Raw genomic sequence first — 24,317 nt, 5'->3', positions numbered from 1 at the left:
TTCTCAGGCACCACAAGCAACGGAGTGACAACTAAACATAATTTTAATTATTGACATGTAATGTACACAATGCACCAGGTACTGATCAAAGAACTTTCCAAATATTAGCTTGCCTAATAGGCAAATACAATCATCATTCCCATTTTACAGGAATACCAAGGCACAGAGAGGTTAAGGAACTGGCTCAGGGTCACACTGCTAGGAGGCCAGAGAGACAAGAGTTGGCTCACACTTTTAGCCACTGCATTCTACTGCCCATGAATTTGTTTGGTTGTTTCTCTTCTAGTCACTATTTTTTTCTAATGGTTTTATTGAGGTATGATTTATATACCATAAGATTCACTTTTTTAAGTGTACAATTAAATCATGTCAGTAAACTTACAGAATTGTTTAACTCTCACAACTATCCAATTTGAGAACATTTCCATCGCTCCAGGAAAGATCCTCTGTGGCCATCTGCAGTCACTGTTGGTCCTGACCCTGAGTCTGAGGCATCCACTAATCTATGTTCTGCCTTGAGATTTGCCATGGACATTCGTGGACGTGGAAACAATAAGTGGTCTCCGAGTCCGGCTTATTTATTTAGCATGATGCTTTGCTGCTCATTCACACTGTAGGAGGTGTCACCTCTTCAGTCCTTTTTTATGGCCAAATGACATTACGCTGTATGGACAGACTGCATGGTGTCCCCACTCCCCAGCTGACGGACCTTTTCCATTATTTCCACTTTGGGGCGTGGTAGGTAATGCTGCCGTGTATATCTCTGTACAAGCCTCGTGTGGGCACGTACTTCCCTTTCTTTCCAGGCACATGCCTATGAGTGGAGTTGCTGGGTTGTATGATAAATTTATATCCGGCTTTTATGATAAACTGCCCGACTTCTTTCCAAGGTGCTGCAGCATTTTCTATTCCCACACTCAGGGGCTTTGCAGCCTGGGAGGTCCAGATTCAAATTCAGAGGGGACCTCATGAGAGCCCCAGAATCAGCCTGGGGAGTGTAGCATGGCTGTCATGGGGCGGGGTGGGGCAGTGCATCAAACTCAGACTCTGCTCATGGATGTCTGAGAAACAGGTGGACAAGCAATCTACTTTCTGACCTTCAAAACTGCCCTCTGGGTCCAGAGAATTCAGGGGAAGTCCACAAAGTGCCATTAAGGCAAAAGAAAAACAGAAGTGCACAGTGGAGATGTCAAGGGTCTGCTCTCCAGAGGCAGGAAACCAGCTGAGAATGCGGGGCATAGGAGTTGTCCGAGGCCCTCAGGCTCTGGAAGCTCTGGGTTCCTGCCTCAAGAAACTTTTCTGATCTCCTTGGAGGGCGGTGAGAGATGAGGAGATGCAGAGGGGAAGCCCCAGGAGCCAGCTGCCTGGAACAGCCATCAGGCCACGTGAGACCAAGTCTCTGGGTGGCAGATGCTACCTGCCAGGGAAGACCCTCCCTGAGCTGTGCTGCCCTCCAGAAAGGGAGGAACACTGCTGCCCACTGTTAGCAGGACAGCCCCAAGTGAGTCACTGATGCCTCAGGGGCGGAGGTCTGAAGAACAGGGCCAGGACAAGGGGCTTCCTACAGGGACCAGCATGGAGGCCATGGCTTTGCAGGATAGAAGGGGCAGCTGCCTTCCTTGCCTTAATGCCAGGCACTCAGGGCAGGAGGTGAATGTCCACCACTCAGGGCAGGAGGCGGACATGAATTTGAGGAGACACTCTTCAACCTGAGTGACTGGCAACTCAGGTTGAAGATGGTCTCTTCAAATTCACGTCCATCTGGAACCTGTGAAGGTCTTGTATGGAAACAGGTCTCTCAGATGTGAATAAGGTAGTAAGCTCTGGATTAGGACGGATCCTGATCCAATGAGGGGAATTTGGACACAGAGGCAATGGAGAGCCCTGTGATAAGTCAGAGACACACAGGGAGTCTGTCACACAAAGATGGAGGTAGAGACTGGAGTGATGTAGCTATAAGCCAAGGAATGCAAGGGTTGCCAGCAGCCACCAGAAGCCAGAAAGACACTCTGGAGACCGTGGCCCTGAGAATACCTTGACCTTAGAGGTCTAAACTCCACAACTGTGAGAGAACATTCCTGTTGTTTACAGCCACTGTTATGGCAGCCCTTGGACACTGGTGCGGAGACCAAAAGCTGGGCTCAGGCTGCTACAACAAACCATACCTGCTGCAGGCAGCAAAGAGGGAAGAACAGGGGGCAGCAAGGGTGCATGGAGGACAAGGTGCCTCTTTTACTTGTCTCTGGGCAGGAGGCCTGAAGAACAGAACTGAGACAAGGGCTCTGCATGGCTCCTGGCAGGACCAGCTGTAACGGTGGAGCTTCCATCTCTGTGTCCTCCGCCACGCCGGGAACAGGCACTGCAGACAGTGCTCCTGTCAGTGTCATCTGTCTGCACAGGCCTAGTCCTTCTCTGGCCAGAGCTGCAGCTGCCAGGCCCCTCACCACCCCCGCCCTGCTTGTGCGGTATGGTTTGTACCCTCATCCTTCTTCTCCCAGCAGCTGGTATGCACACCAACTGTGACTGCCACCATGATGAGGCACTTTTTTTTGGATCAGGGATTGAACCCAGGGGCATTTACCTACTGAGCCACACCCCTAGCCCTTTTTATGCTTTACTTTAAGACAGGGTCTTGCTAAGTTGCTTGGGACCTCAGGACCTCAATAATTTTCTGAGGCTGGCTTTGAACTTGTGATCCTCCTGCCTTAGCTTCCCGAGTCACTAGGATTACAGATATGCACCACCACACCTGGCAACATGGTGCTTCTTGACCAGGAGGGCTGTCATGCTTTTCTCTGCCTTCCTAGGCCTCTTCCTTCCTGATTCCCTGCTTGACAGGACACAGTTCCTGTACACAGTTGGTGCCCACTGAATACGGTTTGAGGATGAGGAACCATAACACAACTGGCCAGCAAGGCTGGAGGGAGTTACCCCATCTTTATTAACAATCTGTTCAGAGGCCATGCTCTTTGCTGAGTTGGCAGAGATGCATCAGTCCTCTAAATTGCCTTTAGAGTCCGCTTACCAAGCCTCATGCCGAGCCCATAATCCCCATACCAGAAGCTGCAGCCTCATCCTGAGAATGATGTCAGTTCTCACCAGTGGCCAGAGCATGGACAACAGGAGCCAGAGGCCAGCACACTGGGCAGGTGGAGGTCTGCACACTCTGTTTTCACCATGTCATAGCACAACATCCAGCATAGAGATCAGGGGCACCAGGCTGGAGGTTGAGCTAAAGCCGACCAGCCTCTGGTCATTCACCCCGCAGCCAGCTTGTCCTGGGCAGAGGGTCCCTCTGTGAGGAGGGACCAGCCACTAAAACATTTTTTAGGCACGGATAGGATTTTACAGTCACATAAGTCCGGGTAAAGGTCCTTGCTTGGCACTGGGAAGTGAGGGGACTTCACATAGCCCAGCTGGGCTGGAACCCAGATAGCTCCATGGTGACTCAGCCTGACTGCCGCTTCACCAGGGTGCTGTGGGCTCCAGGAGAACCAACAGCCATTGATGACCACTCACATGCCCCTTGGGCAGCTTCCCCTAGCCACAACAGCACAAAGCAGAGGATGGTTTGAACCCGGGGAGTTTGCAGTGAGCAGGACCATTTAAAGCTGGAACTGAAAACTTAAAGGGGTCTGTGCCTTAACTGTGCCTGCTCTGGGTGGCCAGCAGTCTACACACACACACACACAGCACGGGAAAGTGCCTGTTGTCCAGCCAAAGCCCTATTCAGGGACATATTGGTAGCTCTGTGGCCCTTTCTCAGGATGTGCTCGGCTGGGTAGCTGGTGAGCTAGAGAATTGACCATGACCTTCCATGCCAGTTAAATCCACAAAACTCAGGTGTCAGCTGGGCATGGAGGAACAGGGCGCCCAAGAGTGACTTGGCTATCTTGCCTCACCTGGCATGAAGGCTCCAGCGGTAGGACAGCCCTCGGGGTACAATGGGTGAGCTGAGGTCTGGTCACATCAAATCGACATGGTCATGAGACTGGAGCTTAATGGGTGGGCATCTCCAGCAGAGCCCAGGACACTGGCCTGGCTAGGTCCAGCCTGAAGACTGGGACTTTCCAGAACTGGCCTGAACTCATGGCTTCCTGAGAGAAACAATGCAGGGGAAAGGGAGCAGCAGGCCCAGCCACAGATGGCACATCCTGTACACGGGCTTGCAATGGCCTTCCAAGTAAACAAATGACACTGTCCCCAGTTCAGCCTCTCAGTCTCTCTTCCACAGTGAGTTCAGCTGCATGCTCTGGGGCTGAGCAGTCCTCCTCAGAACGGCCTGACGGTCTGTGGGAACCCAGACTCCCAACTCAATCTCGGCTGCAAGAGCCAAGCTCAAAGTGTGGGGGAGGTAGCGATGTCAGCCCACAGACTGTCCTGTGTGTGGAGTCCCTGGCTCCCCGGGAACCTGTTCCCAGGTGTCCAGTGGGTGTCACCCTGCAGCGTCTGCTGTTGAACCTCTGGGGCTCAGGGATGAAGCAGCAGCCTAGAACCTGAGCTCTAGCAGGAGAGCAGAGGCCAGGACGGGTGTGGGCAGAGGCCAGGAGGGCTGTGTGACATTAGGTGGTCCCAGCTTAGGGCTCTGCAGTGTGGGGGTGGGAGGTGGGGCCTGGAGAAGGAAGGGCTCCTCTTTCTACACAGGTCTTGGATGATCAGTTACTGGCCTAATGTCCTCACTGGGCTTGCGCCTCTGGGTCCTTTGCCTCAGTTTACACAATGGGAAAGAACCAGAACCTTCCTCTTCCTTTTGCCCTACCTTAATAAGAGGCAGCTGGGAGGATGAGGCAGAGCAACAGAAGTTGTGGGGTCCCGAGAGGGAAGCTCGTCTGGTTGTCTCTTGCTATGAGTAACCCCCTACATGCATCTCCTGCGCCCTGACACCCCCCGCCACCTCCCATCAGTCCAGGGATGGAAAGGGACATCACTGGCACATTCCAGAATGAGGCACACACACAGACTTTACTGGATGACTGGATGTCACCCACTGGCTTTAGGTCTTAGGCAGGGCGTGCAGTGGGCAAACCCACACTAAAGTGTCTGGCCAGATTCTGTCAGAGGCCCAAGCCAGTGGACTGGTCCAATGACCACTTTGCCAGCTACATCCTCTGCTCATACAGTACCAGTCACCCAGAAAAGGGGGGCGGGGAGGTGGGGAAGGATAAGGAGTTGATAGCCAGGATGCAGAGGAGAGGGCAGGGGTGGCGAAGAGCCCAAAGGAGGGCTGGGGCCAGTACTGGCTGGGCAGACTCTCAGAGGAAGACCTGGCTACATGGTCTCAGGTCCTCAGAGGCCTTCCTTCACAGCCAGCAGAGACTGTGGGGTGCAGGGCTGGGCACGAACAGGTGAAGGGTGGAGGGTTTGAATGCCAGATGGAGAAAGGGAAAGATGAGCCAGGGTGGAAGCTGTTCTACAGCCAGCTCCTAGTCCCTGAGGAGAGACGCCCCTCTGACCAGGCAAGGCAGAACTCTGCCCAGTACCACCTACATCCTTCTCACTGGGTGTTGACCTGCAGGCAGCTGATGAGGGCTGTGGTAAGACATATGACAGACCAGGCCCAGGGCTCCCAACCCAGCCCTGCGGTTCCTGCACAGGGCAGGAGCTGTGGATACTGGTCACACAGTGGCAAACAACTGGCCCACGTCACCTGGGGCTTCCCCTGGGCTGGCTCTTGGGCCTGATCAGGAAAGGGTCACAGGCCTAGTCCTGACCCCTTCCAATGCCTCTGCCAGGCAGGACAAGCACCAAGAAACAACAGTGGTTGCATTTTGTTAAAAACTATTTTGTTTCATTAAAAACTAGCTCTGAATATGGAGAATATACATCCAAGAAAGACAATCTAATATTATTTGCTCCATGAAGCAACATTCGCTGAGTCTCCTGGGTGCTGCATCTTACCCAGCACTGTGTGCCCCCCTGTGGGTTCTGTGGGGCTGGGAGAACTCTGAGGCACTGGCCTGCCCTGGAACAAGGCTCCTCCCTAGGTTGGTGATTCTACTGGTGAAAGGCCACTGAACAAGTCCAGATCCTGAGGATAGGCAAGGCCTTGGAGCAGAAGCCTGAGAGCATCATGTTCCTTGGAGAGCAGGAGACGGCACTGGGAAGAAAGCCAACTCAAGTCCCAAGATCATGCAGAGGTCTAGGGGGTGTTGGCTCTGTGCCCAGAGGCCCAAGGAGGTCACTGCTGGCTAGACCCTTCCTGGGAAAGGAAGTAGAAGGAAAACTTGGGATCCAGAGTCTTCTATATCCCAGAGAAGCAGACTGGGCCCAGCTGCTCCCCTTAGGGCTGGTAACTAGGAGGCTCATGAGAGACTCATCAGGGCACTCTGGACAGCAGGGCTCTTCTGCTCAGTGTCCCTCTCCAGGCCCTGGCATGCTAAGCAGAGACTCTTGGGTGGCCTGGCATGGGTGCTCCCTCATCTCAGCCTGGGCCCAGTCAGGCCAGGTCTTCCTTTTGAGGCTGGGCTGGCAGAGCCAGTGGGCACAGGTGGGTAGGAGGTTTCCCTGTCCCATGGAACACCTCCCGGGGTCCCCTCACCTCTCACCTTGTCCTTGGTGAGCCAAGCAGCTCCATGTTTAGTCTCCCCTCCACACCCAGCTAGACTGACACTGTGGGCTTCAATACCCAGAGTCACTTCCAGCCTGTATCCTGCAGGGATTCCACATCAAGCCCACAGCCCAGGAGAAAAAAGAATGATGTGGTCCTGGGGCCCAGGCCTGCACCTGTCCCAAGGGTGTCCTGGCTCCACACACATACGCCTCCACAGAGGGTGTGCAGGGCCAGGCAGCATGGAGTGGGGTCAGAAGAGGCTGGGAGAGGTCTGGGAAGGTGTGTCATGGTCCCGAATGTACTGCAAGATGTCCATCTCATCCATGGCTTGGATCTGCTGCTGCTGCTTCTGCTGCCCCGCCATGCTCTCAGTTGCACCTGCTCTGGGGGGCACAGGTGGCTTGCTGGGCAATGCCGGCTTTGCTGCTACTGGTGGCTTGGGCTTAAGCTGGGGCTGGGGTTTGGGCTCAGGCCCCACCTTCAGAATCTGGTCCAAGTCCTCTTCAACTCTAGGGAACCAAAGGAGCAGCCCTGAGCATAACGACCCCCTGTGAAGGCGGCAAGACCCCCCAGGCAGCACCTCTCTACACAAGGGCACTGGGGAGCTGCCCAACCAGCCCATGACAGGCCTGGCTCCCCATCCCACCCAACCCCAGGGAGAAGCCAAAGGGCAGTGCTCTTCCCTCCACCCCATAGCACAGGGAGCAAAGCCAGTCCCCCAGACACCTCCAGAGAATGCTCTTCAGGTGACCTCTCTCTAAGCCTGCTGGCCTATTTAGGGGACTTTCCCTCCAATCCTTTAGAAATAACCGTCCACTGGCAAGCCCTGCTCTGGGACCAGCACTTCAGATACATCATCCCTTTTGTCCTCAAAACACCACCCCAGGGACATGCACCCATGTGTCCACCTTGTAGAGGGGAAGCTAGAACCCAGGGGGCTGAAGGCCCAGCTAAGAGGATGTATATCCTCACCAGGATTTGTGTAAGGATCAAACAAGACCTTAGAGACCAGCTTGCAGCCAAACCAAGTTCACCCAGAGAAAGAATAAACTGAGGGGCCTGAAGCTGTGGTGATGTGGGGTCTGCCTGCCTCTCTGTGGGCCACACAGGTGCTGAACAGGCCCAGTGAGGGCCCACCAAGACTCACTCATGGCTCACACCTCTGACTGTCCACGGTAAAGTGACAGTCATGGAGGAGCATCTCCAGGTATGAATGGCAGGGAAAAAGGCCATTGCCCACCTCTGCTCTGGGCCTGGTGCAGGCTCCTGCTGCGGGCTCTTGGGAAAGGAACTCGATTCCCAGAGGCCAGATATACACTGGAGGATTCACTCGACCTGCCACCCACCTAGCACCAAGCTGGGTGCCTGTTATGGCCAGGCAATTCCACATCTATTCAATTGTTTAATAATGTCAAAACAGTGTCTGGTGGCAGATATTGGCCCTATTTTATAGACATGAAAACGTAGGTGCAGAGAAGTACAGGGCCCTGCCTTGGTCTGCACAGCTATCCTGAGGACAGAGAACACTTGGCCCACATATGGCTGGCTCTCTTGGGGGCATTCACCTTCCGGGGGCACCTCTACATGGATGCCCCTTCTCCAGCCTCAGAAAGAAGCTGCTCCTGTGCCCGACAGTTATCTCCACAGGCATCTTCGACCATGTTGGCTTGGGTGAGGGGGACATAGGCACGGAAGAAAAAGGACCTGGGGTGCAGGTGAAACTGGCCTCTCCAAGCTTTGGTTCTCTATCTATAAAACTAGATCAGCAGCACCGCCCAGCAGGGTTGCCAGCACTATGCACAGGGGTGCTGGCTCTGCAGCAGCCGCTATTCCTTGTCCTGTGGCGCCTTTGGCTGGTAGCCTCAGGCCACTCTACCTTCCTGGTCTTTGGCGGCCCCATCTGTAAAGTAGGAATGCTCTCACTCTGCCAGCCTCACCAGGATTTGTGTAAGGATCAAACAAAATCCAGATGGAAAGTGCTTTATAAATCTTAAAAAATACTGCAGGTGCCAGTTGACATTCACTGGGCACTGAAGAGAGCAAGCACAAAGCACAAAGGAGCAATGCCTAGGTTCCTTCCACAGGGCACCCTGAAAGCCAGTCCAACAGGATTCACCAATTGCAAACATCCTGATGTCACTGAAGGCTGGGAAGTGCGTGGCCAGAGCAGGTGAGGAAAGCTTCCCAGGAAAGGGAGCAGGGCAGGCCCAGCATGAGGGGAGTTAGGGAGGGGAATCCTGGAGAAGGGCGTAGCAGAGAGCAAAGGTCTGGAGGTGGGAACGAACTGGCAGAAGCCGAGGTTTCTTGCCCTGAGCAGCATATCCCAACCACAGAACCAAGAGTATCATCTGCTCAGACACCAGCTGGGTTGGGTAGGGGCAGGAGCAGAGCAGAGGTGCCTTGATCAGAACTCTCTGGCACTGCATGGCCTGGCAGAGCCTGTGTGAGGGTGGAGGTGGCTGGCACAGCATCCCCAGAGGGGCTGCCGGCCAGGAACCTGCCATCCACAGAGCTTCTGGGGGAGAACTCCTGCAATGGGCAGAGACCTCTGGGAGGTAATTCTGAGCTTGCCCCAGATGAACAAAAAGTATCCTTCTGGTCCAAACCCAGCTGGACCCACTAATGCCTCTCTATAGAGAGCAGCTGCACAGGGTTCAGGGAGATTTTGGGAGGTGTCACGGTCTGGCTGCTTCTGGAAGTTTAGCTCAGTTGTGCCCCAGCTCCCTCCAAGCCAAAGCCTCTCCTTGGCTCCCCAGCATCAGCCACTGGTTCCCTTTACACTCTCCAGTGGAGGCCAAGGGTAACCAGCAAAAGCTGAGAGTGACTGAATTATATTAAAACAGGGGTCTTTAGGAAAACGAAGCAGCAGTTAAAAGCCCATGTCACATTTCAGGCGAAGCAGCTGCTATAGAACTAGTCTGAAGCTGGATTTGCTCTGCGGTGGGAGGCTGTGAGTGGGAGGCCATACAAAGGTACTGTAGTCATTCTTGGGATACAAGTGGCTGCTTAGGCTCCCTCTTTCCAAGCACCCTATTTCCATGGGGGCTCCCCGAGACACACTTAGGAACAGGTCTCACTAACACGAGGTTCAGTCCCACTCTCTTCCAGACCCAGCTTTGGTGGGGTCTTCTAGTGTGGGGTGAGGAAGTCCTGAAGTCCGTGAAGAGGACAGAACTTGGCTAAAGATCAAAACCAGAGGCCGGCCCTGACGTGCCTGCAGAACCGGAGGAACATAGACTCCTCAGTGCCAAACCCTGCTCGTGTCCCACCCTGTGCTGCCTGGGGATGGCTGAAGCTCAGGCTGCTGACAAAATGAATGGAGGGGTGAGAGCATCAATGAAGGGATGAAGTGGGGAGGGAATGGCTGCTGGAGAGCTTTGTTCTATAAGAAAGTCTAATTACGCCTGAGTAGGAACACAGCAGACACAAGAAGAATGAAATATGGCTCTTGCTCTCAAGAAGCGAAATCTTCATTACCAGATGTTGTTAGAGTGAAGGGAGGACGCAGGGCTCACATGCGGTGAGCAGGGATTCCCAAGGTGCTCTGCAGGCTGCTAAGAGACATGAAGGGAGGGTCCCAGGGACCAATGAGAAACATGACATGTCTGCCCAGATGACAGGCCTGCAGGAGTCCTGCCTAGCATTGACATTTCCCAAATAACGTGGCCACAGAACCCTCTGAAGGTAGCCTAATAACACTCCACTCTACCATGCTTTGCCAAAATTAGACTGGTAAATATGGATTTATTTATTATTTATTTAGGTACAGGGGATTAAACTCAGGGGCACTCAACCACTGAGCCACATCCCCAGCCCCATTTTGTATTTTATTTAGAGACAGGGTCTTGCTGAGTTGCTTAGCACCTCACTTTTTGCTAAGGTTAGCTTTGAATTCATAATCCTCCTGTCTCAGCCTCCCGAACTACTGGGATTACAGGTATGTGCCACCATACCTGGCTAATAATGGATTTAGAATAAACTACACTGGAGAGGTCCCACAAGAACTGCCCCTCTGCAATATATTCAGCCGGGCCCTGCTGCTCCCTAGGATGATGATTCCCTGCTGCCTCAGTTTCCTCCCTGATGAAATAACAGTTATCCTGGTTCCTTTCACCCTGCTGGAATGTTAGAAGCGAGGACACAGGATGAAAGTGAACAGATGTCAGGGGCCTTGGGGAAATGTAAACACAAGACGCCATCGCAGTGACTCAGGCTTGGCGGGCACTTAGAGGGCTATCTAATAGCCTGGGGCTCCTAACAAGGGGTGCAGATGACAGCCTCCTGGGACTACATGCCTCGGTGCCACATAAACTGTTCCTAGAAAGAGGCATCTCAGCTTCCTGTAAATGGCCAAGCACACCCTATATCCTGGGGTGCAGATGAGGACACTTGCTCAAGTCTGAGCATGCTGAGAACATGGCTGCAGAGGCCCAGGGAGAACCCACAGCTCCTGCAGGGAGGTGAGCACCCAGCCTCCAAGTGCTCAGAGTTCCGGATGGAGTGCAGGCCAGGACAGAGGCAGGCAGAAGCTGTAGCTTCAGACAAGTGACCTCTCCCATGCTTGATTTTGTGTAAAATGCAAAGAACAGTAGCTGCTTTGGGGGCTGTTGTGAAGATTAAATAAGTTGTAGAGTCTCCTACACTGCTGGACACACAACAAGTGCTCAGGAAACAGCAGCCATCATCCCTCTGATGGGACCCTCCCAGGGGATGGGCCATTGTAGGTATATCTGAGCTCTTCTCCCTCTGGGAGAGACACATGCTAGGAAGTATCAATTTTATTTGTTCCCAAACCCATCTATGCCAGTTACACTTGCTCTTGAGTTATGTAATTTAATTATCATTCTTTACACATAATGGAATGTATGTGTGAAAGGAAACTGACTGGCTGAACACTGAAGTTCCCTCACCAGCTGAGCTGCCCTGGATGCAAATCCCATCCCTGCCTCTTGGTTATTCCCAGCCCGAAGGCCTTGAATAGGCCAGGATCCCTCCCCTTGGAGGCCAAGGCTGGTGAACTTTCCCATCCTGGGAGGGGTCGCTGGCTCAGAGCTCAGAAAAAAACCCTGGGACAATGGTACCTGAACAGGTCTTCAGATGCAGATCTGAGGCCTCGGCCTGATGTGGGCCCTCCATTTTCACAGGCGGCTGGCAGCAGTAAGGGGTCACCCAGGGGGACGGCCCCACCAAGGTCAGGGTCATCAAACAGCTTCAGGGCTGTGGGAAGGCAGCAGCAGAGTGGTCAGAGCAGCTCTGGCTCATCTTTAGCTGCTGGGGACAGAGTAGAGACACTGCTCCAGCCTCCTAGCCACCAAGGTGAGTGAGCAAGGAAGCTAAAGAAAAGGGAGCAGGTGCACGCAAAAGGGTGAGGACAGCAGCCCCTGTGGGCCTAGGACACCCATCTGTCTCTGCCCCACTCCAGTTTCTAGTCCTGACTGGCTTCCCGCTGCTCCAGGTGAAACTTCCTCTTGACTCACCAGTCACGGTCCCAGGTCCAATACAGCTGGACCCCTCGGCTCACCCCACAGTCACAGTGTCTTCCAATGAGCTAGGACTGAGTGGCACTGCCAGCCAGGGGCGCTTGCTGCCATGGGGTCCCTGAAAGTCACTGTCCTGCTGAAGTCCCTGTCTGCAGGAAGCCTGCTTCCCCATCTGGGCTGCTCTCGGCTGCCCTTGGGGAGTGTCAACCGTAGCTTCTACTTGGAATGCCTTTCCTTGGCAGTCTGGCTAACTCCAGCCGACATTCAGGACCCAGCCTGGCTACAGGCCAGGCTGGTCACACTGCCACCCAGGAAGTCTTGCCTGCTGTTCCACGGGAACCAGTGTTTCTGCTCAGCCCTGGTACAGGCTCATGCTACTCTGCAATAGTCAGGTAATGTCCTGTCTCCCTGCGGGACCCGGAGAATGTGGGGACCAGTCTTATTCCTCAGTGTGTTTGGGGTTTGGACATCAGAGGGTGCTCACCAAGTACTGTCTGAATCAATGGGTGACATCCACTCCCTCCCCTTGGAGGAGAATTTGGGGAATCAGAAGGAAAGGTCAGACAGGGACAGGCAAAGTCCCTAGGCTGCCAGTTCTGCATCGACCCTTCCAGTGGGGTCTATGCAGGTGACACAAAATGTTAAAATTAAAATCATGGGCTGGGGATGTGGCTCTAGCAGTAGTGCGCTCGCCTGGCATGTGTGCAGCCTGGGTTCGATCCTCAGCACCACATACAAAGACGTTGTGTCCGCCGAAAACTGAAAAATAAATATTAAAAAAATTCTTTCTCTCTCTCTCTCTCTTAAAAATAAAAAATAAAAAAAATAAAATCATACAGCGTCGCACACACGTCCAAGGTGGGCCAGCAACAACCTTCCATCCTAAGGGTGCCTAGAGGCCCAGTGCCCACATCTGTCTGCAGAGACAATGAAGGCACTTTTTCTCCAAGCAACAAAGAAACCTATCATTGTCCTCTTCCTCTGTAGAATGTTTAGAATAATGTACAGCCCCAAAGTGTTCTGGATTGTAGGGACACCAGGTATGAGGGTGGATTTCTCAAGCAGAAAATCTCCATGAGCTGATCCTGTATTCCGTTGGAACAGGATAAAAGAGAGACTTACATCCCACTCACAAAGGATATTTGGGATAGAGGTCAGCCATCAAGCAGATACCGAGAGCAAAGGGAACTCATGCTAGGGTTTTACTTACAGTCCTGGGGTGTGTTCTTCAAGGGGCTCCGAGGGGACAGTTTCCTGCTTGGGCCAAAGAGTTCCTCATCAGGGTCCACCTCCTCGTCAAAGATGGTGAGCCGGGGTGAGGGCTTGGGCTTCACCGTCACCTGGGGGCCTTTCTTGGACTTCTTGGAGCTGGAGAATTGCAGACAATACACAAGGTAAGGACTAACTTGTGAGAGCCCCAATGGCCTCCTAGATGCACCTAGGCACTGGGCCCACAGTCTGAGACACGCTGAGGCCAGAAAAGACCAAGCCAGAAGGAAACCATGGGAATGCCAAAGCAGCCACGTCGAGCAATCCTGGCAGGCAGAGCAACTAAAGTGGCCTTTAAGTCAACAGACAGGTCCTCCTTCCCCAGGGGGGAGAAGCAGGCAGGCAGAGGGAGCTGGGAGGAGGCAGGTTTGCTTTACCATGATTGGACAACAAGTGGTGAGGCTCCTGCTACTGAAGCAGCCACACTCTGTGTCTGGTGTTGGGGACGGCAGGGAGAAACCAAGTGGCCATCTCAAGTAGATCCTGATGGTCAGATAGCTCCCAACTCTGAAGGCCCACTCGGGCCTCAGGCTGCTGCCTGCTCACAGGCCAGAGAACACGCTTTTGTTTCTGAGGTGGAGGCACCACTTGGGGACAGGCCTAGAGAGTCATCTTCTAAAGCCATCTGGAGATGGGTAAATACAGTATGAGACAGGGACCTGGGAGAGCAAAAAGCACCTTTAGAAAGCCTTTGTACCCCCGCCTCCATAAATGGGGCACCAGCCACTATTCTAATGAATGCTGTGGTCCCACTGGACAGTCTTCTTCAGGAAGCACCTGGGACTCAGGGTCCCACATGGCTCTGCCCCCTCAGGTCTGATTAAGCCTGGTTACTGACTGGCTGAGAAGGTCCCTGTAGGCCAGCTTGTGGCAGGAGGGGCCCAGGATTTTCTGGGACATGGTAGTGCTTTATTTCTTGGTAAGAGGGATGGGCAGACATTCATGTGCTGCATGCTCACAACTTATGCATGTCACCCACGTCACCCTAAGTGACACTAACAGTAAATAAACAAACTTGGTTCCATTTTAATGTTGACCCAAGCCCTTCGGCTGCTGCCCAACATAAGCCATTTTAAGATTTCGCAAATGAGAATGCACTTTTTACTGGAAACTGAAATCGATTGCGGCTATCTGCCTGGCGGGCAGTCCCACTGGACTGAGGTCACCCTCTGAGCTCAGGTTGGCAACACTAAGTGGCAAAACTGTGCAGAGAGGCTGACACTGCCCTAAACAGTGATGCAGACTAAACAGTGGCAGACAAAAATAACAGAACGCTACAGTGGCCAGGCACCGAGGTGACCATTCCCACGGTCGGTTAGATAGTGATGGAGTACAGGGACTCAGCCCAGGGTCTGTTTCAGAAAACCCCATCCTAGTCCCTGACTTTCTCATCCAGTATACAGGCCACTGGGGCATGCCTCCTCTCTGTGCTATCCGGAGGCCCTGTGGGGCTGGCACTGGGGGCGGGGGGAGGGACTCTCCATCCCAACAGCAAATACTTTCCAGAAACATGCTTTAGCTCCTCTTAAAACATGCAGTGGGAGGGCTCAGCTGCCCTTCATTCTCACCCATCAGGCACAGTCAGCACAGTCTCACAACCCCTCAAAGTGGGTACCAATAGGGGCCAGGGACTCAAGGGCCATCCCAGCCAAGACTCTGTGAGCAGAAATCCCAGGTGGAACCTGGAAACCAAGTTCAAGTTTCCTGTGGAATGAAATGGCTCTTCCCTGTCACCTCTGTCCCTTGATCACTCATTGCAACCATCCTGGATCTGGTAGGGACTGCAGCAGTGAGACCCCCAGCCCAGCACACCTGCACCTGGTCAGGCAGTTCCAGAAGTGCAGCCTGAGTGTGCCATGGCTGCAGCAGCAGCAGCTTCATGTTCCATGTTCCCCATGGTCCCTTCCCTGCTTCCTGGGATCAAAACTGCATCCTACGCAGCTAATGGCCCCATGGGGCAGGAACAGTGGTTTCCATCAACCAGCAATGCCCTCACTGACGGATGGGGTGTGTGTGTGTGTGTGTGTGTGTGTGTGTGTGTGTCTGCGTGCATGCGCGCACGTGTGTCATGTCTGAAGTACTGAGAGAAGGAGCATTCTGGAAGTTCTCTGGAGAAGTCAGGTGGGTTTCAACAATTTCCTTCTCACACCTGTTTCTGGCCCTGTCAGCATGAACGACTTTCCTTCTAGGGGGTTTCCCCTCTCAAACTGTTCACACCTGTGTCTTTCTCCCTAGAGACGTTTGTGAACTTTTGTTAACTAAGATAAGGCAAACAAATGGCGTGGGGGGCTGCTCAGTCAGGCACTCTGCCCCACCCCACCCATTGGGCTTCCTGTCCCCCAACACTTCAGACCCCACCAAGGGGAGACAAAGGGCATCAGGAAACATGAAGCTTTGGAGCCTAAAAGCCTCATGGTTCTGATTGGCTCTGGGGATGTAGCAGTGGGCCTGGTCCAGAGAGATGCTCAATGAATACTAGATGGAAGGGTGGATAGGTGGAAGGGGAGAAAGGGAGGGAGGAGGAGGCAGCTACCATCTGGGTGGTTGGAGAGTTGATGGATGCAAGGAAGAGAGGAGAGGAGAGGAAAACAGGCAGGCAGACAGCACATCTCTAATTCAGACTTGTTTCTGCTTATTCCCCAAGGATGAGGGGAAAGCAAGTGAGGAGAGATGAGTTCCCAGCATCCATCTTAGCACTCATGTTTGGAAGGCCCCCCACTCCATTGCTCCCCTGAAGATCTCTTAGTCAACCAACGGGTCTTCCCGCCAGCCCGTCAGTCACCCTACCCATCAGCAACCTACCCCTCCCCTTGGAGAGCCTCCTATGACTAGCACTCACGCAGCACCTCCCTCATGCAGCCACCTGTGCTAGGTGATGTGCCACTGTGCCCAGAAGCACAGGGATGAGCACAGATACACTGATCACTACCAAACAGGGGACACAGTATGTCACAGCCAGAGCAGAGGGAGGAGGGGTTCTTGGAGGAGGCGGTAGAGAGGTGGGCAGTGACCTCAGAGCCAACTGCAAGTCGCCATGTGTCTGCAGGAGCCCAACTTGGGCATGACCAGGAACCCAGGTCTCTAAGTGACAAGGAATCCCTCAGGTTTGCAGCACAGCGAGGGGAACGGCAGCAAGCCTGGTTCCTCATGGAGCCTTTGCTCATGACCCACAGAGAAAACAACCAGCCTGAGGTTGCAGAGCAGTGTGGGAGGCAGGCGAGGCCAGAGAGCTCCATAGGCCAAACATGACCACAGAGCGGATGGTGAACGTGAGCCTGTGCAGAGGGAGCTGTCTGTGCAGCTGCTGGGTCTTGCCCTCACTGACGGATGGCTGGGTCGGTAATTCCATCAGCGATGTGAGTCGCTCAGTCTCTGAGCCCTTCCTTCTCTCACTCCCTGGTGATCTTCCCCCCTCCTCTTCCTCTTCCACTCCTACATCAGTGTCCACCTAGCTGTTGGCAGACGCACCTCCCAGCACTGCAACACCACCCGGCAGCCCACCTGGCACTGCCGGGAGACAAATCCCTCACTGACGTGACAAAGGATGCCCTCTTCTCTTCCTCGACAGATTAGATTCTTGTCACCAGGGATGGGGCCCAGAGGCATCAAACAGAGAGGTCTTCAGAGAATGGGAGTGAAGCTCCTGGCATCCTGGTGAACATTCCCAGGTCACAGGGACCACTGGAAAGACAGTCTGGCTGCGTACAAGGCACATGAGGCAGGCAGGTCTAATGCCTAAGCACCCGCGTGTTGCACGCGCAGACGCCAGCTTTCCTGCTGCGTGCCTGACAGCAGACAGATGCACAGCCCAGGCCGCAACCTGCAGGCAGGCGTGCAGTGCAGTACCCAGGAGTGAGGGGCAGCAGCTGCTGTGGCTGACAGCTCCAAAGCTCTGACTGGCCAAGAAGCGTCCTACTCCCTGTGGCTCAGGCACTTTTATGATAGTGACTGACACATGAGAATGTCCTCCCCTCTGGTTACCCAGGGGGCCAGTGGCGCCATTCCAGATTCAGCCTCCTTACTTTGATGGACCAGTGCTGGGTACCAGCTGCCCAGGCCCCTGTACCAGGGAGTGGTAGAGGATCTTCCAGACAAAGCCAGCGCAACTGGGTCCGAACAGAAGGAGACAAGTCCCTTCCACCGCCAGACCCACCACAGGGCCCTTACCTTCAAAGCCAGGATGATGCCTAACCAAATAGGCAAATCAATCTCCTTTCCAATGATGCAAATTTTCTGCTTTAAAATAAAGAACTTCTCATATTTTCATCTTACACTCTGTTTTTGGCTTCATTGTGCTGGTGAAACGAACTTCTGCAATTCATTCTAGCCCAGCGCTATCTGCTGTGGCACCAGCACAAGGCCTCCCTGGAGAGCAGTGTCAGGGAGCATCTCCCCGCCCACCACACACACACCTGATGGCCAGGACACCTCCCTGGGCTTTCTCAGGACTGGATGGGAGGATGAGCAGAGCTGAAAACATTGTGCCTCTGGCAGGGGACAGCTCTGTGCAAATGCCATGGTGGGCAGTGCCTGGCAAGGTAGAGTGCCCAACAGCTGGGCAGCAGGTGCACAGAGAGAGGAGGGGCTGAGGGGAGTCGGCACATCCTGAGGGGCCTGGGGGTTTCTGGCCTTTGCTGTGGGAGAAGCAGCCGAAGGGCTTGCAGGAGAACCTGTGTGTGACCCAGACCAGCACATAATGTGCTTTTTCATTTGTTAAAGGGAGCAACTGACACAGAAACACCTGGAGTTCATGTGCAGGTGAGCAGAGGGCTAGGCCAGAGGCCCCAGATCACAGACTCTGCTTGACAATGTCCAGGTTCACTTACATGCTCCACCCAGCAGACTATGGCCTGGGCCATAACAGGGAAAAGGGTCTACTGTGGGGAGCCACCCTGGACACCATCATTGCTATGGTACCCAGGGTCATCCTTTCAATAACTAAAGTCTGACTTTCCAGATCCCTCCAGGGCTAATCCCTACCCTGAGGTACAGGGCCCCAGCAACAAGCCTCCCTTCTTGGGTTGTGGGTGATACCATTTCACCTTCTCTGCATAAGGACCAGCACTGTCCCTCACCCATCATACACCACCAGAAAACCAGGATGTTTCTGCTGTAGGGGGCTCTGCAACCCTCTGCCCTAAGGCAAGCACTCAAATCATCCACAGAGATTGAGTTTATAAAGGGACAAAGGCCAAGCCACAAGTAAAAGTAGAACTCAGATTCACAGCCTGCAGCAGCCAACCCAGGATGCCAAACCACGGCTTCTGCAAGAGTCAAGTCTTGACCAATAATCGTCCACATCCCTAACTGTCACCTCCATTTCTAGTTCAGTAGGACAAGCCAGAGAAAGCCAAACATGCTCCCCTAATCAATCAGGTAGGATGCAGGATGTCCTGCTTCTACTTCCTTATGTCAATAACCCCAGTGCGGGCACACAAAGCCTTCTTGTGTCCGTGGTGAAGCTGGCCACTCCCCTGCCAGCTTAAAGAGTCTTTGGTAAATGCAGGTGATGGTGGCCAACTCCTCCCTGGCTACCATAAGTTGAGCAAATACCCTGTGCTGGCTCTCATTTGGGGGGCTCTTCATTTCTATCCGATGATAACCCTCCCCCAGCACCCCAAATGTGACACGATGTGGGCAGGGAGCTGGCTGCCCTGCTGTGCAGGATACCAATCAACCACATCATCAAAGTGCAGAGTGAACAGATGAGGGCTGAGAACTCAGTACCTGGCACAGATGGGGGTCTCAGTAAGGGATGAAGGAAAAAGTCCTGGGCCCACAGTCAGGGGACCCCCATCCTGCTCTCAGCCTGCTCCTGTATGATTTTGCGAACCTCAGGTTTAACGACTCTGCCATGCTAAGAATGTTTCAACTTGGGTAGAGCCTCAGACAGGAGGATGGCAGACATGAATTCCAAGATCCCATCCGGAAAGAGTGAAACACCATTAATGCCAGCAAGGCCCTTCTTCTCAAGCACAGAGGCTAGGATCCTGGCAATGCTGCCACCTCCAGGTGTATGATGCACCTGGCAGTGGGCAAAGCCATGGTGAGTCACACAGTGCTGATAGGAAATGAGAAAGCTGCCTCCTGCACTGTACTGTTGTGAACACACACCCGGATCCCTTCAGAGTGAACCTGAGTAGTGATACCATTTTACAAAGAACTTCCCTTTCATTCTTTAACCCCTGGCTTGGACTTCAGCCCAACTTTATAAAGATGAACCTGCAGTTCTGAGAAGGTCAGCCACCTGCCCAGTGCCTCCATCCAGCTGGGATTTGAACTTAGGACTGTCTGCTTCTAACCCAGTTTGGGGTTCACACATCCTGGGATCCCAGTGTTCCCAGTGGCTTACAAACCATGCTCTAAGGAGCCCTGGCTTCTGCGAAGCTACCTAGGGCCACCTCTGAATGTGGGGCTGAGGCCCAAAGATCCAGCCCCCACTCCTGTCTGAAATGAAGCAATCCTACTTTGGTCTGTTTTATACATCAGGAGATTTCAGTAGGAGGAGGCTTTCCTTGAACCATAGATTTTGCTACTGAAGCAAAAAAGGCAGAAACCACTGTTCCATCTGTGGTCCCCATGAGTCCCTTCATGCAGGCCAGACTGGGAGCAGTACTTGGACGGGAAATACAGTTCTGCAGTGGGGTCAGGCCAAAGAGGGCTGCATGTCCTATCACCATCTATCCTAGTTGGCGACCCAATTCTGGGTTCACAAAATCTGACTATTCCAATAACTTAAGAAAATGGCAAAGAAAGCACGCAAACACAGAAGTACCTTTTCGAAATACGGGGACTACTCTGTGACCTTAGGGGTCTGTGGAAATAGAGAGAGCCACTGGAATTCTTTATTCTTATATAGGGACACACAAGAGAAGGTTCCATGGAACATTCTATCCCCAAAAGGGCAAAGGGGTAGGATTACAAAGAAACAGGTGAGTGTAATCAACCCACCAGGTAACACTTACTCCCGGAGCCATGCCTCATTATCTGAGGGGAGGTAAAGCCTAAATTACTGCGGGGAGCAATAATTGTTCAGTATCTCTTGCTCAGGACTTAAGGGCGTGTATTTCCAGAGCGGCTCCCGACAATCTCTTGCCTCCTGCATTCCTCATCTGCATGGGGTCTGGCCAGGGTACTGCCAGGTGCCATGGGGGCACAGTGCAAGCTAAGGTCCCACCAGCCCTGGCTCATGCCTCCCCTGCTCTGATAATCAAGGAAGAGCACAGGCAGAAGGGAAAATCCAAGAGGAGCACAAGGAGGTGAGGAGCAGAGTCAAGGAAGGGCTGCCCTGAACGTGGGACCCCTCCTAGGTACCCTGGGGGCTGCAGGCACTCAATGGGGTTGATTTCTGGGCTTCTGTAACATGAGCTCACAGAGGACTCACCTCAAGGGCTGTTCTGCCCAGATCCCAGGGGGCTGAGAATCTGCATCTCTAAGCAGCTCTAGGTTGGACATAGTCCCCAGCTGGCTATCTGTTCTAGAAGACCTGGATACCTGGGCTCAAGGCCCTAGTCCAGGAGAGATGGTAGCTATTTAGCAAGAGGCCCTCAAGAGAGACAGGTCCAGGGCCCCTCAGGGGGTAGGGCTAAGGCCATGTTGTCCTTAAAGTGGGGACACGGGAATCATGGCTCACTTTGGGGGTCCGCTTAAGTTCTGAATGCAGGATCAGGAAATCTGTGACACTTACAGTATGCCAGGGGCATTCTAAACCAAATAGTCTTCCCAGAGCAGTGATTTCATCCTAATACAAGAAGTAAAATATTATTTTTATATTGAAACACCTGTAGTTATTTTATAAAAAATACAACAAAATCTCTATAAAAATTATGATGGAAAAGCACTCCAAAGAAACACGCCGCTTCACCACTGGAGGCCATAGCATGGGACCCCACCTTGAGAGTCTTGGGTGGCCTGGGTTAGCTTGGTGGTATAGTGCTTGCCTAGCTAGCAAGCTCAAGCACCTGGGTTCCAGCCTTGCACCATCAAAAAAAAAAAAAAAAAAGTCTGGGAGGATATTTGCCTCTCAGGGTGTACAGAGGCAGCCTGACCCAAGAGCACCTGAATCCTCAGGGACCTAGGACCTGCAGCAGGCTCCCTATGACTGGGCACTGGGCTAGGAGAGATGGGAGGAAGCAGTCTTGCAGTGGGAGGGGTTTGTAAAAGCAGAGCCCCCCCACCAACCACAGAGGGAACTTAACTGTCAAAGAGCCCTTTGCTGGAGCCTCTTTGCTAAAGCTTTGGGGACCTTGCGCTGGACTCTGGACCTAGGGGAAATGCTTGAGCAGACACAGCTCTGTACATGCAAAACTTTCTCAAGCTACTACCTATCACAGCAAAAGCCCAGGAAGAGACCACAGCTTCTACCTGCAAGGTCTGGCAGTGCTCTACAGCACATGGCCTGAGGGACAAGCAGCGCACAACTGGAAAAGTGGATTCACTGACCTGGAAAGACCTACCCACACTGAAAAACCAAACTACGGAACGGCACAGGTACCACCCCCCTGCTGGGTAACAAGATTGAATGCTCAGAAGTGTACACCTCCACAGGGAAGGACTTCTTCCTGTGTTCTCCATTTTTCTCTACTAGTTGCATCTTATTTGAGTCACAGTGAAAAATGTTCCTAGCAAGTTTTTCTAGTAGAATGCAGACCATAATGGCATAACTTCATTTTTCCTAGAACCATGAAGAAGCTAAACAGAGTGTTAAATATGAAAACTATGTTCGACATGGAGAGGCAATCAAAATAGACACTGAGTGCAAAAACAGAGTATAAAACGGCACGCGCTCCCCGTCTGTTGTTATGTGGGTGCACAGGGTCAGGGACGGAGAACTGTCCCAGCAAGAAAGGGCAGTGGTAGCATCAGATGGGCCAGGGTGAGGGCTTTTTCTGTCCTACTATCTCTCTAAAGGCACAATAACGCCCTTCTTCCTAATCAGAGGCAGGCTGAAAAGACAAAGAAAAGTGCTCGTCAGACCCCAGCTTTGTGCTGGCGACTCCCACCCTCCCAGGCGGCTCTAGGTGGAGCCACAGCGCCCCACAGCGGCCTTGTCAGGGAAGGACCGAGGCCGGGTGCATGGAAACATGGCTACTTCACGAAGGCAGAGCCAGGCCCAGATAGGAGCTTGGTTTGGGGTGTGGGCACAGCCTGGAGGCCAGGGCTGCTGTGTGTGCAAAGGAACTGAGGGCACAGCATAGAGAAAGATTTTTGTAGAACATAAGTTGTCTGCAAAGGACAGATTGTTTTCCACCAAAGGTGAGACAGGTAGCCCTCTAAGACCACCCACAGAGGCACAGTGGGAAACCTGATCTCAAGGCTCAGTTCTGCCACATACCTGGCTCTTGTCAAATCCCTGATTAGCTCTGACCTCAATTTCCCTATTTGTGAAAGGGGACAATCCTAGGGCCCTACCTTCTAAGCATACCAACTAAAGACAAGACTATAGGTGGCCTGTTGTCCTGGCTCTACCATTTGTGGGCCTTATGAGTGTGGATGAGCAACTTGACTTTGAACTTCAGTTTCCTAATATGCAAAATGAAGTAAATGCCAGTATCAGCCTCCCAGAGCTCTACTTCCTGCACTGTGCCCAAGGCAGATCCTGACAGCAGTTTGATGCATCATGACCTTTTCAAAAACTGAAACAGAATAGGAACCATCAGAACACAATACCCTTAGAAAGGTTTCATATGAATTCTTCAAACTTTTGTTTCCATTTTATAAGAAATTTGTATGTCCTGGGTCATGACATACAACATCATTTTTTACTGGGGGCAAAAAGATTCAGAAAAGCTGACTCTAAGACAGGATGAGCTAATGCAAGCAAATGCTAACTAGCTCAGCTCTCAGCATTTAATAAGCTCCAAAAAATGTTACTTATTCTTGACAGAGGTGATAACACCAATTAGTGTCACAAGGTTCTTAAAGGAAAAACTGGCAGGAGAGGGGATTCCTCTTAGGTGCTAAGCTTTCCTAGGGTTTGAGAGCCAGGACCCTGGAATGCAGAGCTGGGGACAGGGGATTCTGGGCCTGCTGACCCATCCCCCTAGTGAGCTGTTAATGGAGCAAGTAGGAAGTTCAGGGCAGCATTTACTAACCCCAAAGAGCATTTTCCTACCCAAAAAAGGAGCCTCTTTGCTAAGTGTGTCCTCCAGCCAAAGGCTGGCACAAACCACAGAAGTCTATCTCAGTTTGGCACTACATGTAGTTACTCAGAACAAGAGAGAGTGAGTTCAAACGACGCCTTATCCATACCAAAACAGAGCCTAAGAAGGGCTTCTGGCTGGGCCAGGCTGATAAGCAGTGGCTATTATAGACTTCTGGCATCATCCACACTGCCCTGAACTTCCAGGACAAGGCTGGCTGGAGGGTCGCTAAGGAGAGAGACCCCTGCTTCTGCTGTGGCTTCCTGAGCACAGGGCGCTTTTCTAAGTGTGCATCCTCATGCTCCAGCAGCCCACTGCTCACACATCCCACTGGGGCAGAGGGGCAGAGCTATTAGGGGCTCATTCTCCATGCTGAGGTTGGATTTGCCTCTGTCTGATTTCTCCCTGGCTCTAGTCCCTTTCTGGAGCAAGTCCTAGAAGACAGGGCTCCCTCCTCTCCAGACTGAGGTCTTTAGTAAATCCCTAAGACATGCTCATCATGGACGGCAGAAGGGCACCCTGGTCTTGGATCTGATTCCACAGAAAGCGGGGGATGACAACAGCGAAGGCTAACGTCTACATGACTCATTTAATCTTCTTGAGAGCCCTGAGAGGTAGGGACTATCATGAGCCCCTTTTCACTGGGGAGAACTGAAGAGGAGAGGTAAATGGTCAGGGGCACATGTCTGGTAAGTGGCAAAGGCAGGATTTCAAGCCCTCCCGAGACCAGAACTTCAAACTCGGCTCTAACTCTGGTACCAGTCTTTGCCAGCTGCCCGACCTCAGGCAGGGCACTTGGCCAATGCAGGCTCAGTTTCTTTAATCTCTATAATAGGATACTGACAGCTGCTCGCAAGGCAGGGAGACAATGAGACA

The 24,317-nt window shown here is 52.8% G+C and overlaps 1 protein-coding gene across 5 annotated transcripts in view; it reads right to left on the bottom strand.

Annotated features, from left to right (window-relative positions):
* The window catches only part of Hs1bp3 (HCLS1 binding protein 3), a 96,386-nt gene that overhangs the window by 59,622 nt on the left and 12,447 nt on the right, over nt 1-24,317 (bottom strand). For 2 of the 5 annotated variants that reach the window (XR_013429197.1, XR_013429198.1), the window contains exons 5-7: nt 13,241-13,398; nt 12,724-12,789; nt 11,632-11,767 (exon numbers count right to left, since the gene is read on the bottom strand). Coding sequence is in view for 3 of the 5 variants with exons in the window: in XM_078029615.1 (XP_077885741.1) it covers nt 6,801-7,059; nt 11,632-11,767; nt 12,724-12,789; nt 13,241-13,398 (619 nt within the window). In the remaining 2 variants the exon portion in view is untranslated. Of the gene's footprint in view, nt 1-25; nt 10,105-11,631; nt 11,768-12,723; nt 12,790-13,240; nt 13,399-24,317 lie in introns of those variants that run through there. The other 3 variants (XM_078029615.1, XM_078029617.1, XM_078029616.1) reach the window with 3 other exon arrangements.

Source organism: Ictidomys tridecemlineatus, chromosome 12 (genome assembly GCF_052094955.1).
Source record: "Ictidomys tridecemlineatus isolate mIctTri1 chromosome 12, mIctTri1.hap1, whole genome shotgun sequence".
Classification (NCBI taxonomy): domain Eukaryota; kingdom Metazoa; phylum Chordata; class Mammalia; order Rodentia; family Sciuridae; genus Ictidomys; species Ictidomys tridecemlineatus.
Note: the sequence above shows the minus strand (reverse complement) of the source record. Positions and strands in the feature narration are given on the sequence as shown.